The 14063-nt window shown below is 34.5% G+C and overlaps 1 protein-coding gene across 1 annotated transcript in view; it reads right to left on the bottom strand.

Annotated features, from left to right (window-relative positions):
- The window catches only part of LOC149829704 (actin-interacting protein 1-2-like), a 65582-nt gene extending 51785 nt beyond the window's left edge, over positions 1 to 13797 (bottom strand). Inside the window, exons 1-3 of the mRNA XM_090015266.1 lie at positions 13793 to 13797; positions 12534 to 12695; positions 8277 to 8460 (exon numbers count right to left, since the gene is read on the bottom strand). Of these exons, the coding sequence (XP_089871392.1) occupies positions 8277 to 8460; positions 12534 to 12695; positions 13793 to 13797 (351 nt within the window). The remainder of the gene's footprint in view (positions 1 to 8276; positions 8461 to 12533; positions 12696 to 13792) is intronic.
- Between the last annotated feature and the right edge of the window lie 266 nt (positions 13798 to 14063).

Genomic DNA, 14063 nt, shown 5'->3' with positions numbered 1-14063 from the left:
CCTAGGCACCAACTGCTGTTTACACTACTGATTGTAGTTTTTACTTTAACCATTCATTTCATTTTGCTTCTATCATCTGTGCATTTTGTTCATATCTGGTGGCATCATTTGATATTACTTGTTTCCTTATGTTTCACCATTTTACACATAACAGATCATATGTGCATCAATCATTGGCATAAATGTATATTTGTTGTTCATTGTCATCATATATGTGTTATAACATGCATTATCTCATTAGCTCAATATGTCATTTTAGCATTCATTTCTTTTTCAGTTCAATGCATCATACATACATTCCAATATGCATTTTCTCATAAACATTTAGCACATGCACTTTTTTTTATTTATCAGTGTATACATTCCAGTTTCAATATAGCATCTTAAATCCTCTCTATGTTTCACCTTTGTTTCATGCTAACATCATTTTACAGGAGACATGTGAAAAGGTCTATTGTATGAAGTTGTAAACTTGATTCAATGAGTTGTAATATCTAGATTTAAATAAAAATTTACATTTCCTGCTTTAGGTAGAATGAATGAGCATTGTTATCATGAATTGCTTGTTTTCATGCATTTTTTTTATTTCTCAAATTCTCACCAATGGTGAAACACGAATGGCACGTGCACAATTTCGTAAGAGGTAATCGATACTAAGTTGATGATCCACATAAATGGCCATAGTCAGGGTGTGGACAAAACTTAGCATTTTTATCTTTTACAAAATAACACTGGATCCACTTTCAAAATTCATCATAGTTTCTCAAAATATTTTCTTTCTTTTATCAGAATTTAACTTAGGATTAATTCGAAATATATACCAATGGCCATAGTCAGGGTATATTTAGAGTTAATCCCATTTTAACTTCTATAAAAGCACCAAAAGTGTTTCATTTTTCTCTTGAATTTAAATATAGATTAGTATATAATACATTCAATGACCATAGTCAAGGATGTATTATATTTTCAATCTTATTTTAATTTATTTAAAGAATGAAATAGCTTTTCAAATTCCAAATTTCAAAACTTAGTCAAATTCATTCATCATATAGGGCAGAATTGCATCGTATTTTCAAAAACTCCTTTTCAAAATCCCAAGTGTTTCTTCTTCTTCATCAGATCTCTATTCAAATTCTACCTAATTTTAAGATTCAAAAATTTGATTTCAAGGTCCTACTTGGACTTCTCAAAACCCAAAATCCAAATCCTAGTCTCAACTTGGATCCAGATTTCCAAGTATAAACCCCATTTCGCCTCGGATCTCCAATCACAGATCCAAGTTCTATTTTAAATCCAGGATCCTCATTCCACTTTGGGTCTCAGATTCAGATCCAAATTCCAATTCTTAGGATCCAGAGCCCAATTCTACATTGGATCTCGGACTTCAGATCCAAATCCATTCTAGGATCCAAATCCTCATTCTACCATTGGATCTCAGATTCAGATCCAAATTCCAATTCTTAGGATTCAGAATCAAACCCTACTTTGGGTCTCAGATTCAGATCCAAATTCCAATTCTTAGGATCCAGAGCCCAATTCTACATTGGATCTCGGACTTCAGATCCAAATCCATTCTAGGATCCAGATCCTCATTCTACCATTGGATCTCAGATTCAGATCCAAATTCCAATTCTTAGGATTCAGAATCAAACCCTACTTTGGGTCTCAGACTCAGAACCAAATTCCAATTCTTAGGATCCAGAACCCAATTCTACATTGGATCTCAGACTTCAGATCCAAATCCATTCTAGGATCCAGAATCCAATTCTACTTTGGACCTCAGGTCCAGTTCCATCTTGGGATCCAGAATCCAATCCTATCTTGGATCTCAGATTTCGAATCCAAATATCATCTTGGATTCCAAATCTTGAATCCGATTCCACTCAAAATTCCAAATCCAAATTTCACTTTAAATTCCAATTCTTAAAACCAATTCCATTTCATTCCAGATTTCAGATCAAGTTCCCATTTCAGATCCTAAATCCAAAAATCAACTCAAAACTCTATTCAGAATCCAGAACTTGGATTCGGATTTCATCTTGAAGTTCCAACTGTTACAAATCCCATTCCTCGATTCCTTTAGATTTCCCACATTTCCTTCTAAAATCAAAACTTCAAAAGTGGAATTCAATTCCATTCCAAACATTCATCCAAGTTCAAAACTTCTAAATTCAAAGTCCATTTATGACTTGGAAAATTTCCTTCATTCTCTTTTTATTTCAAGACTTCAAGATCAATTTCCAAATTCCAAATTTATTTTCCCAAGCTCTTGATTATTCTAAAAACTTAGAACTTTAATCTTAAGTTCTAAGTTAGAAAACATTTCTTCACTTTATTGGATTCACTTGGGAATTCTTCAAAACATTTTCTAAAAAAAGCATACATCTTTGCATTTGCACAAGCATGATTCATTGTGCATTTTAGACTTAGGATAAATACTTAGATAATTTTTTAGCAAAGCAAAAGGCATTGATTCGACCCTTGGTTCGATTACCCCTGGTAAAGGCGCCAGGAACGGTCGAACCTCGTACCGATGAGCGGATCCCGTCTCCCAATTTTCCCGCAAATATTTCAAAAACGGAGGCGAGTTATTTCAAAATATTTTTCAAAATTAAGGTCAAGTGAGACCCGCAAAAGAGTTCCTCTTCTCTTCTTTCTTTTCTCTTCTCTCTTTCTTTCCGTTTTTTTTATCTTTCTCCCTTCAAAAAGGAGGAAAATAAGGGATTAGAAAGGAAAAGAGAAGGAAGAGAGAGAATATTACGAGAGGAAAAATTTTGCGATGATCACATCAGCCTGCTCTGATACCATGTTAGAAGTCACGCACCTTCGACCAGATCTTCATCCACAGCAGAAGAGAAAGGGATTTGCAAGAAGGAGAGGCAGCAATGACTGGCACGATTCTCAATGAGAGGTTGTGCCCTATATTCAATGTAATATATATGATACAAGTTGGATCGGGTCTGTCAACCCAGACCAGATAACACCAACCATGTAAATACAATACAAAAGAATCATTTTGGGTCTAGAACCAGACCCGTACCCTACATTCTCAATAGAAATTATTGTCTTTTAATATATTTTTTAGATTATGGATATGTATATTGAAAAAATTATATTTTGCAAAAATATGTGGTTTCTTAAAATCTTATGTGTTTCATGTTTTGCAAAATATTAATTTTTTACATTTTTTTTTGTGTCTCTTAATGTATGTATTTACATAGATTATCTTTGGGATTTTTAATATATAGTGATGTTTCTTTGGTGATTCTAACTATGTGACCATGCATGATTTTAATTATGTAGCCTTTGTGATTATTATTGGATGGCATAAGCATGATTTGTCATCATGAACTCGAATGCATATTTTAATTTCTCTATTATGCATTATATTTTTTAGTGGGTTCTTGTGTATGCTTCTTGAGCATTTTATGAATAAAACTTATATTTTTTAAAAGACTCTTGTATGATTGTTGCTTAGCCCTTAGTAGTTTTATGTGCTTTTTGGTAGCTTAGTGACTTGAGTGTTTGTGCACTTTTGTAACCCTTAGTGGTTTCTTTCTTGTGCATTGATACTTCATTGCATGTTTCTTAAAGATTTTATATTTGTTACATTGTGATAAAATTCTTTGTATGATATATATGAGTTCATGGTTGTTGATAGTTATATAGCTCTTTGTGAATCTCTATATGTTTGTCATCAATTGTCTAATAGTAGACTAATGATTTAGATCTAGCTTCTTAGAAGCTTTTCTTTAATAAAATCATATACTTTTGTCTTTTTATTGAGATTCATTGGATCTTTTGTATATGATGTGCCTTAGTGCACTTGTTTCTTGATTGGTGGATTCATGATTCCATTATCTTTTGAAAGATACTCTAACATCATAATTTCATCACATCTATGTAGATTATTTATATTGGGCATGATTCTTGTCCATTATTTGCTTGTCAAAGTTTGTAAAATTTGTCATGAGACATCTTGTGTTGGAAGTGATTGCATCAATTGACATATTGTTGTGCATATGATTGAACTATATTCATTCTAAGTCTTCATCTACCTTTATTGGATTTGATTTAAAACTTTGTTTTTTCAAATCGGTACTTTTATATATGAACTCACTTATTTGAAAATCAATTTCCGTGAGTATTTTTTGCCTTCTTTTGGCATTGTTTTTTGTCCATCATAGATTTTTCTAGGATGCGCCATTTATTTTTGGCCTTGTTGTTGGGTCAGAGTTAGCCGTTGAGGTGAGTTATGTGTGCACCTCATGTCATCTTACTAGTCTAGATTCCCAAAGGTTATGAGTGATGTGTTGTCACTTGTCTTGGGTTTGATTGGTATCTACATCCATGTTGCTTTTGTTGAACAAGAGATGCTTGTTGGGGTGAGTTGTGTGCACCTTGGTTTTCTTATCAGTATAGATTGTCGCCTTATAGTTTGGCTCTAATTGACGGTTGTTTGATCTCTAGTTCTATGAGTGTGTTATATCACTCATTTGTTTATTTGGACAATGTTATTATGAATACTTATAATTATGTTTATCTGTGATGGTTATCTATTTTGAAAATATGGTGTTTGAAAGATTGTTAAAATTGATACATTTATCCTTCTTGATGACATTAGTTTGTTTTTATTACAAGCTCTCTTACTTCGTGTCTTCTCCTATTATGTCTCTTATTTAAAAGATATTTTTGTGGTGAGTTATATGCACCCATTGGTTATTCACATTTTGTGTGTTTGTATTATACTCTTATTCTAGTAGCTGATGCACTTGAATATTGAGGTTTGTCTCTTATTTAAGTGTCATTTTACGTAGACAAGAAAGATTTGTTTGCAATGAGTTAGGTGCACCCATTGGTTATTCATACTTTTTGTGTGTTTGTATTATGCTCTTTTTCTAGTAGCTGAAACATTGAGGTTTGTCTCTTATTTAAGTGTTATTTTATATAGATGAGATGTTCACACTTTTTGTGTGTTTGTTAAGCTCATAAGTGGCATTGTCATTGATCTCTTGTTCTAGCAGCTATTACACTTGAATTTTGAGGTTTGAAGGTCAAGCGAGGTAAATTGCTTATGGTGGTCGAACTATTGTGAAGGTTTGCAAAATATCATTTCTTGATATTTGTGGGATTTTCAAATCTCTCCACAAAATTTCTAAAAAAAAATCACTCATTTACCCTTGTCTGGGAAATGGTTATTGAAAATTCTTCATGCATTTTGCATTGAATATGTTTTAATTGCATGCTTAAAGATATTTTAAATGTGTTCCATGATTAGTTATCTTGGGTGATTTACATCATGATATGCCTTGGTTGCATAGGATGCAATATTTTGAGTGTATTTATAGATATTGTTTCTATTGTTGAGATTTAAATTGTTATTAATATTTGTCATTATTACAAAATATCTCTTGTTATGATTTGTACGTGGGATTTTGAACTTCCCCATTATTTCTGTTGTACATTTAATATGGCTACTTGTTTTGAAAAACCCTGCTTTATGAATATTTTTTGTGTGGGTTAAACTCTTTTGTGAGTTATTTATTCATGGTATTGATGTTGTTTGAAAATTCATATTTCATGCATTAATGTGCTTTTCGAGATAGATGTGTGTATTGACTTTCAATAATGCATGTTTTCATGAATGTTTAAAGTGATGAATGATTTATACGTTTATCTTTGAGATATTTTATGCATGCATCTCTTCTTTTGATAATATGCAATTGTGTTCTCTTATAAATCAAGAACTATGATTTCGTAAAATTATCTATTGAGGTGAGACTCTCAATGAATATTGTGTATAAAAATTTAATGACTTTCAAAATTGATGTTGAAAAATTTTCTTACTATTAAAAGATTTTGAAAATTATTAAAATGTCTTATTAAATATGTATTGTATTTTTGGCGTGTTTGGTCATTTATATATATATATATATATATATATATATATATATATAGAGAGAGAGAGAGAGAGAGAGACAGAGAGATGGGTGTGTACGAAATGAAATATGCGAATGAAATGTGCTAAATGGGTTTTTCTGCTCTTTTGGTGTGGGTTTTTTTTTTGCAGTTCTGACCCATAAATGTGTTGGGCATGGTCAATTTACGAGGAATCCACACTTGGATCATGTGTTTTCGATGAAAAAAATGATATTTGGAGCCTAAAAATTAACAAAGATTTTGGAATGGTGATTTTTTAAACGTTATAAAAACCCGCTCATGTGTCAGAATCGAACACTTAAAGAGTTGAACCCTATAAAATCAAGTACATAGATCACATTTGTACGATTAGAATTTAAAAATAAAACAAAAAATCCCTGAAAAACTCATTTAGCATGTTTCATCTAGCATATTTTATTTAGCACGTACCCATTACTCTCTCTCTCTCTCTCTCTCTCTCTCTCTCTCTCTCTCTCTCTCTCTCTCTATATATATATATATATATATATATATATATATATATATAGTTATTTTTAGTTGGATTGCTCCTTTTGCACTCTTTAAAATATTGGCATTATTGATGATTCTAGAGACCTTTCGAGCATATCAAGGAAGATCTAGAAGCTCCTTCAAGAATTTGTATTATAGAAGAACATGTCGATATCTTGTGTAATGGGATTCCTTTTGTAATTGCAAACTTATAGTGAGTCAATGTAAGTTTGAGCGGGGGCGTTAACATATATCATGGTTGCCAGTCGAGGAAGCAGGAGCAGGAAGCGTGGCACTTTCAAAATTTTAGGAAGCGAGAAACGTGAGACTACTTAAAAGCGAATCAAGAATCATCTTGGAAGCGACCTAGGAAGCGAACCGGAAGCGACCTACGAAGCGAGGGGGAAGCGAAAAAATAAAAATAAAAAAAAATGAAAAAAGGGAGGAAGCGCAGGAGAAGCGCGGGGTAAGCAACGGGAAAGCACGCTTCTCAAAAAAAATGGCGCTTCCCAACGCGTTTCGGAAGCACAACATTTCGTGCTTCCACTAGGCTAGGTGCTTTCGGTAACTCTGATATATATACTTTAAAGTTAAGTCAACTTTGGTTGACTTGGACTAGTTGTTTGACTTATGGTCCAATGGTTAGTGTGGTCTCCCTTTTTCTCTCCTTTAATCTCTCTCTTCTTCCTTCTTTTCTCTATAAATATGGGTGGGTGGGTGCCTTTGTAAGGTGAGGGAGTGATGAGTAGTTTTAGGCAGAGTTACTCGAAGCACCTAGCCTAGTGGGGAAGCATGTTTCGGAAGCGTAAAACGTCGCGCTTCCAAAACGCACTGAGAAGCGCCAATTTTTTTGAAAAGCGCATTTCCCATTTATGGGAAGCACGTTTCTCTTTTATGGGAAACATGCTTCCCATTTATGGGAAGCACGCTTCTCCTTCGCTTTCCCTGCATTTCCTCCCTTTTTTTGTATTTTTATTTTTATTTTATTTTTCGCTTCCCCCTCGCTTCCTAGGTCGCTTCCAGATTCGCTTCTGGTTCGCTTTCGAGACGATTCTTGATTCGCTTTTAAGTCGTCCCATGCTTCCCGCTTCCTAAAATTTTGAAAGTGCCACGCTTCCCGCTTCCACTTCACATATCGCTTCCCGCTTCCTCGACTGGCAACCATGGTTTTAGGCTTCTTGTGTGTTTTTTAGTGTATTGTAATGAGGATTAAAATGTATTTTTTTTGTATTTTTACTGTTCTTTATTAATGAAGTTATTTACTCACATTCTATTGTGTTTCATTTTAGTTCTTATGTTTTTGTTCAAATGCATTATGTTTTGACCCTCGGAGTCCATTATGGAGGGTATTGGGATCCGTGCCATTTTGTGACAAATATAACCTCAACCAGGTTTATCCAACTGCACAGAAAATATGAAAGAATTTCTATCAATACCAAAGTAAAGCAGACTAAAGCACACAATGAAACTTTGGATTAACACTTCCACTCACACCTGTAATACAGACAAGTACAGCCCCATCAGAACCAGTATGGTGCTGGAGACCATTAGAATATAGGTAAACCAGATTGTATAAAACTTTCATTCAACAGATAAATGAATGTGCTTCTTCGATCAACCAAAAAACAAAAAAGTAGAAGAAAAACTCTCCATTAGTCAGGCATTTGATTATATAAGTAACATTTAAATTTAATTGTGTTCCAATTAAAATGTTCATATTATCAATCTAAGAATCTGAAAAAGGAAAAAGTAGATATCATTCAATGTAGATATTTGCATCCTAAGTCCACCACTGGAAGTATAATTATTAATCAATAATGAAAATAGCATAGGAATATCATAAATACCGCTTTACTGTCAGGACTCCAACTAACAGCATAGATGCTACCATTGTGACCTTCAGCAGATAGCTCCCCAATCTTTTCTCCTGTCCTCCCATCATATAGTATACCTTTCTTATCTGAACTTACATTGATAAACTTGCTTCCATCAGGAGAAAACCTTACACAATTGACAAAGTTGGAATGTTCCCTGCACTTCAAACAATAATGTTTCCTTTACATACAACCTCTGTTCGGTAAGACACAATCAAGAACATCTTCCTCAGCACATTATATTTTATTATGGCCACAAGCCTACATTGCTACAATGTCATGAATGAGTTTTTTATCATTGACATAAAATTAAAATAATGACTACATTTCTCTTACAAGAAATTTTGAAAAAAAAAAAGAAAAAATACCAAGCACTCGATGTTAATTAATATGAACCCTAGAACATTTTTCCAGAAGTTTTGCATTGGACTCTGCAAATCAAGGACACGACTGTTGCTCCAAAATAAAGAGTATGCTTCAACAATTAATGGGGAAAGGCATCTTGTAAACAATGTAGCCAAATCACACCAATGCACAATATTTGATGGGCCAAACAAGCAATGCAAGGAAACTTGAATAAATGTTATGTTTCTGCGTTCTATCTTGAACCAAGAGGCTACCATGAATTAAAATCTTAGAAGGATGAAGACATCTAACACTCAATCCAATTGCATCGATCAGAAGATGGCAGGTTTAGTGGATACTTAAGGGAAGTTTTCCACTTTTTCACTTTTTCTGTTTTGGTTAGCCTAACTGGAGTGCAGACCAGTGAATTAATGAGGTAACAAAAATAAAGGGTTCATATACATCATGATGACCAGTTTAGAGGTTTATCCCAGGGTTACCGGAAGTACCATAGGACATGGGGAAGCATGCTTCTCCGAAGCGTATTTCGGAGGCGCGAAACGTGGCGCTTCCAAAATGTATCTTTTTTTCCTTTTTTTGTTTTTTCCTTTTTTTGTTTTTTCCTTTTTTTGTTTTTTCCTTTTTTCGCTTCCGCTACCCGAATCGCTTCCCCAACTGGCAACTCTGGTTTATCCTTTGAAGTACAATATGTTATAAGGAAGCATTACATGAGAGTCAAAATTGATTGGCTAGTGAAGTCCTTTTTTGTATTCAAGACCCAATAGGTCAAAAGATATAGTTATGAAGGGCATTTTTGTAAACTGACTTAAATTACCTTTATAAGGGTCAATATGAGAGGGATAGGGCACGATTCCAGCCCCTATTCTCTTTCTCCCTTGTCTTTTCTCACTTCCTCTCTTTTCCTATATCTTCTTCTTCCTCCTCACTCACTCATTTCTCTCACCTTGTTTCACAGTTCGCACACACCACATATTCTTTCACACATCAAAGGAACATAATCATGTTACCATCAATCTGAAGATGGTATCAGATCAGATGAAGATATGAAGGGAAATTTTGAAGCATACATCAACCACAAAATGACAAGGGGATTCATGACCTGCCACATGGGAGCTCCAATCAATTTTGGTTGCATTCATGCAAATAATATTTCAGAAGATTTTGGTTAGGGAGCTCCAAAATCCAAAATTCAGTTTTTAAACATTATAACAAAAAGTATTCTTAGGTATTTCCAAAAAATCTATGTAGTATAAACCTCCTTCTTTACAGCCTTCTCCAATCAGCTTCCCTGAGAGACGATCCCGCACTCATAAACCAATAGAAGAGAAAGAAACATTATACCAAAGGTCACATAATTAAGAGACAAATAAAAGATTTAGGCTTAACTTGGGAATATATCTAATTTTTTGAATAAAAAATCTCTTTAAAATATTTTCAAAATTTCTTATTCCCTTTATCTCAAGAGATATTCTATCAACAATAAAAAACATTTGACTCGCTTGAGTTATGACATCCAAATAAAATATCACAATTTAGTGTCATATGAAATGAGGCACATAAGCCAAGAAGCCAAAGAGACTTACTGGGATCAAAGATGCCAACAGAAGAGACCGTAGCTTCGGTTGGTGAAGCTCCTTTGAATAGAGGTTGAAGAGCTTCTACAATTTGAGTCAAGGACATGCTCTCAATAGTTGATTCTTGTGTAGCTTTGAATTCACTTGACTGTTGAGCAACGGAGGCTACCTTCTTCTCATAGGGTATCTTTAGTTTAGGACAATATATCTTGACATACCCCGGTTCACGACAATAATAGCAAATAATTTATTTTTTTTTCAAACTCATTGTCTTGCTTTCCATAGCTATCATTGTTTGGTCTCTTATAATGTGATAGTTATAATGTAGTAGTTGGTAAGCATGGACATGGTTTCTCAGCCTAGACACGGCTATGACCGAATTATCATCATCTTTAAATGTCTTTTTTTTAGTCTATTTTCTTTTATACTTAGCTCTTCAATAGAGAGAACTTCTCCTTTATGAAGAAAAGCCGATTTAGTAGACTCAAACTCCGGTCTTAGACCATTGATGAATTGAAAGAAATGTTTCACATCAATTTGTCTTTGACGGAGTTCTATGTCTTTGGGATAATGTCCTTGTGACTCAAGAAGAGCAAACTCATTCCAAAGGTCGAACAACTTACTAAAATATTCTCTAATACATTTTTCTCCTTGAATCATAGTGTGTACCTTGTCTTACAAGTTGCAAATGTGGGTAATATCTTTAAGACTATGTCACAGGGACTCTTCAACTAGGTGCCGCACTCACATCGCACCCGCACCCGATGCGATCAACCTGACCCTGGGTGCAGTCAATGCACCCAGGGTCATTTATGTCCAACTTTTTGCCGCATCCCCGCACCCAAGTTTTTTTAAAGTGTCGCACCCCTGCCCCTGCACCTGCACCCATGTGACATAGATTTAAGAGAATACATTTTCTTAAGATAGTCTCATGCAAATATTTATTTGCATGTTCAAATTTAGCTAGACTCAAGCACTTCTTGATATCAAGACTACTAATGACCCAAGACATAATCTTGGCATGCCCCATTCTCCATTCTTTCCATTTTTTCTCATATGTGGCCATAGCCATAAAGATTCAAATAGAGATACATGTTTAAATTACTTTGAATAGAAAGCTAATCTAGTTTGATCTAATTTCAAATCTAACAAATATGTTAATCAAATCCTCAAACTGTATGAATCCATATGTATATATGAAACTTAAACCTTTATGAATGTGCAATTAGATTTTCTAGAGAAGCGTCATTTGTTAGTAGCCTTTTCCCTTATCGGTTAACTTACTCTTTTATCATTTATATATCCATAACCTATGTTAACTGTTAAGAAAAGGAAAGTTTGCCAAGCCCCTCATGTTCTTGTCATATTTTCTGCTTTTTGCCATTTTTATAACCTTCCAGCCTTAAACACAGAGGGAGAGAGACCTAAATTAGTAAGTGTTCCTGATGTGCTCAGACTAGATTCATAACTATATCGCTCTCATGAAGGGGGCTTGGCAGTTATAATGTATTTTGAAGCAATATTATCAAGATATGAACTGTGATCTGGAAACCAGCAGGGCCCATCCTCTAGGACAGAAAAGCTCTCTAGTTATGGCTTGAAAAATCTGTTTAGATTTTTGGTAGAAAAAGTGGTAGTCCTGTCCCTACAAGAACAAAGATCAATTATATTAAAACATTTACCTAGACGGTGCAGTTAATTTAAACCTGTGTTGGCCATTTTAGGAATAATAGTTTAAATGTTATCTTCAATACCCTGATATATTCCCCTTGGATGTTATTAGTTAATTCTCTTACTAGTTCTAAACAGACTACACATCAGATAAAGGGCAGGTATACATCTCCCTCACTAGAGCACATAATTCCTTACAATTTGGAGAAAATATTATTTACATCATGTGCATTGCTTTTGGAAAATGTCATTCAAGCATGAAGATACTAGGAACACTTATTTATACCATGATTTTATATTCCATTGCAAGTTAAACGTTATAGTAATGTTTCAAGCTAGAGTGCACTCCTAAAGTTTGAGAATGGTCATTATTTACTTAAAAGCTAACAAATCATATACTGAATAGCTATTAGAATTTCATTTGCTTCGACAGGCTAACATGTCACGCTTCAGTTCCTGCATTGGATCCTCATACCTTTACCAAAAAAGAAAGACAATGTACCAAAGGATTCTTCATACAAAACAATTATGTTAAAACAGCTGAACCTTTAGCAAATTTGCACTATCATTGACCTAATATAGTATAAATCAATCTCTTAATACCATAAACAAGACTAACCTTTGTGACAGTTTGAACCTAAATGGTGGTCCCTCATAGAAATTCACCAAGTAATCTTCTCCACATGTAACAATACGAAAAGGTCTTGTAGGCTTGAATGCACAACTTAAGACATGTCTTGAATGACCGTCAAACTCACCAACAGTTGATCCTGAATCCCACCTACAAACAAAAACAAAAAATACAACAAAGAGAAGGAGATCACCATGACAAAGATGGATTAAACTATAAATTGTGCAAAGCACAAAATACAACCGAAACAAATTTAAATGTAAAATATCAAGGCAATCTCAATCAAACTTCACATATGGTAAATAATGCTAGAAAAAAAAAAGATATTATCTCTATCATAAACAGAATGTCAATGATAGAAAGACAAAAAAATCACCCTTTCCTTACTCTTTGAGGTATCAAAAGAAAATGGAATTAGCAACATTATGCATGCTTGCTTTGTCATTTTTTAATTGTGTGCAAATGATTCAATTATAAATAATAAAAAAACTACATGTGACGTGCACTAAATGGAATTAGCAACATTAAACTGTTTAAGAGAAAAAAGTTTGTTCGGTTCTGAGTGCCAAACGTGTAAGCCTGTTAGGTTATTAGTGGACAGGGTCACACGCATTTACTTTTTTTTTCCCTTTTTTTCGACAGTACCATTGGGATTCGAACTTACAACCAACACAAGTGACGTGCACTAACTGCTCTTGCCAGATAAGCGGATCTCCCATTGGTATCTATTTTTTTTCTATTATATTTTTTTATAATCCAAAGAAGAATAAAAAATCATCACCGACGGCAGATTGTCGGTCCCTCATATTTTGCTTGCACTCTGAGACTAGGCCATGGGTTAGATTTAGATGGTGCATTCATTTATGTGAATCCATTGGCATTCATAAACGATAGGACGAACTCGGTCTGGATTCAAGTGGGTCCGGCGTCCTACTCTGTCCTTGAGGGACCTTTTACCAGACTGGCTTTTAAGAAAGCTACGATTCCGAGTCGACCAGACGTTTGCTGCATGGATTGTCAAAGTTGGGCCGCATTTAAAAAATGTGACGCCTCTTTTTCTAGTCTTTTGGCTACGATGAAACAAACATTTAGCGGCGTTTTCTTGTCAAGGAATAGGGTTCTGCGGCACTTCTTTAGTGGATTCTTCTGCGGCGGAAACTAAATGGGACCCACATGAGAACAGTTTTTCGAGAAAAATGAGAGTTAAGTGTGTAAAATGACACACCCGTCGAGGCATTTTTCCATACGCCATGTTTGTTTTGGCATTGTAAGTTCTGCAGAAACGCACGCCCATCGATGCATTTTTTGCGAAAAAACTTGAATTTTCCATGACACACAAACACCCCCTTAAACATCACAGTTAAAATTGTCATGTTGGCATCGGTGAGTCTCAGTTTTTTTTTTGTTACCTTTTCTTTCTTATTTTTAATAAGCAAGATGGGGTTAGGCCGACTCCACCCGTTACACTACATACCATTGGGTTTTGAACTTGCAACGTTCCATCACATGGTGACTTGC

The sequence above is a fragment of the Nuphar pumila genome, chromosome 8 (assembly GCF_984573655.1).
Source record: "Nuphar pumila chromosome 8, dmNupPumi1.hap1.1, whole genome shotgun sequence".
NCBI classification, from domain to species: Eukaryota; Viridiplantae; Streptophyta; class Magnoliopsida; order Nymphaeales; family Nymphaeaceae; genus Nuphar; species Nuphar pumila.
The sequence above is the reverse complement of the archived record's forward strand: the minus strand, read 5'-3'. Positions and strand labels throughout refer to the sequence as shown.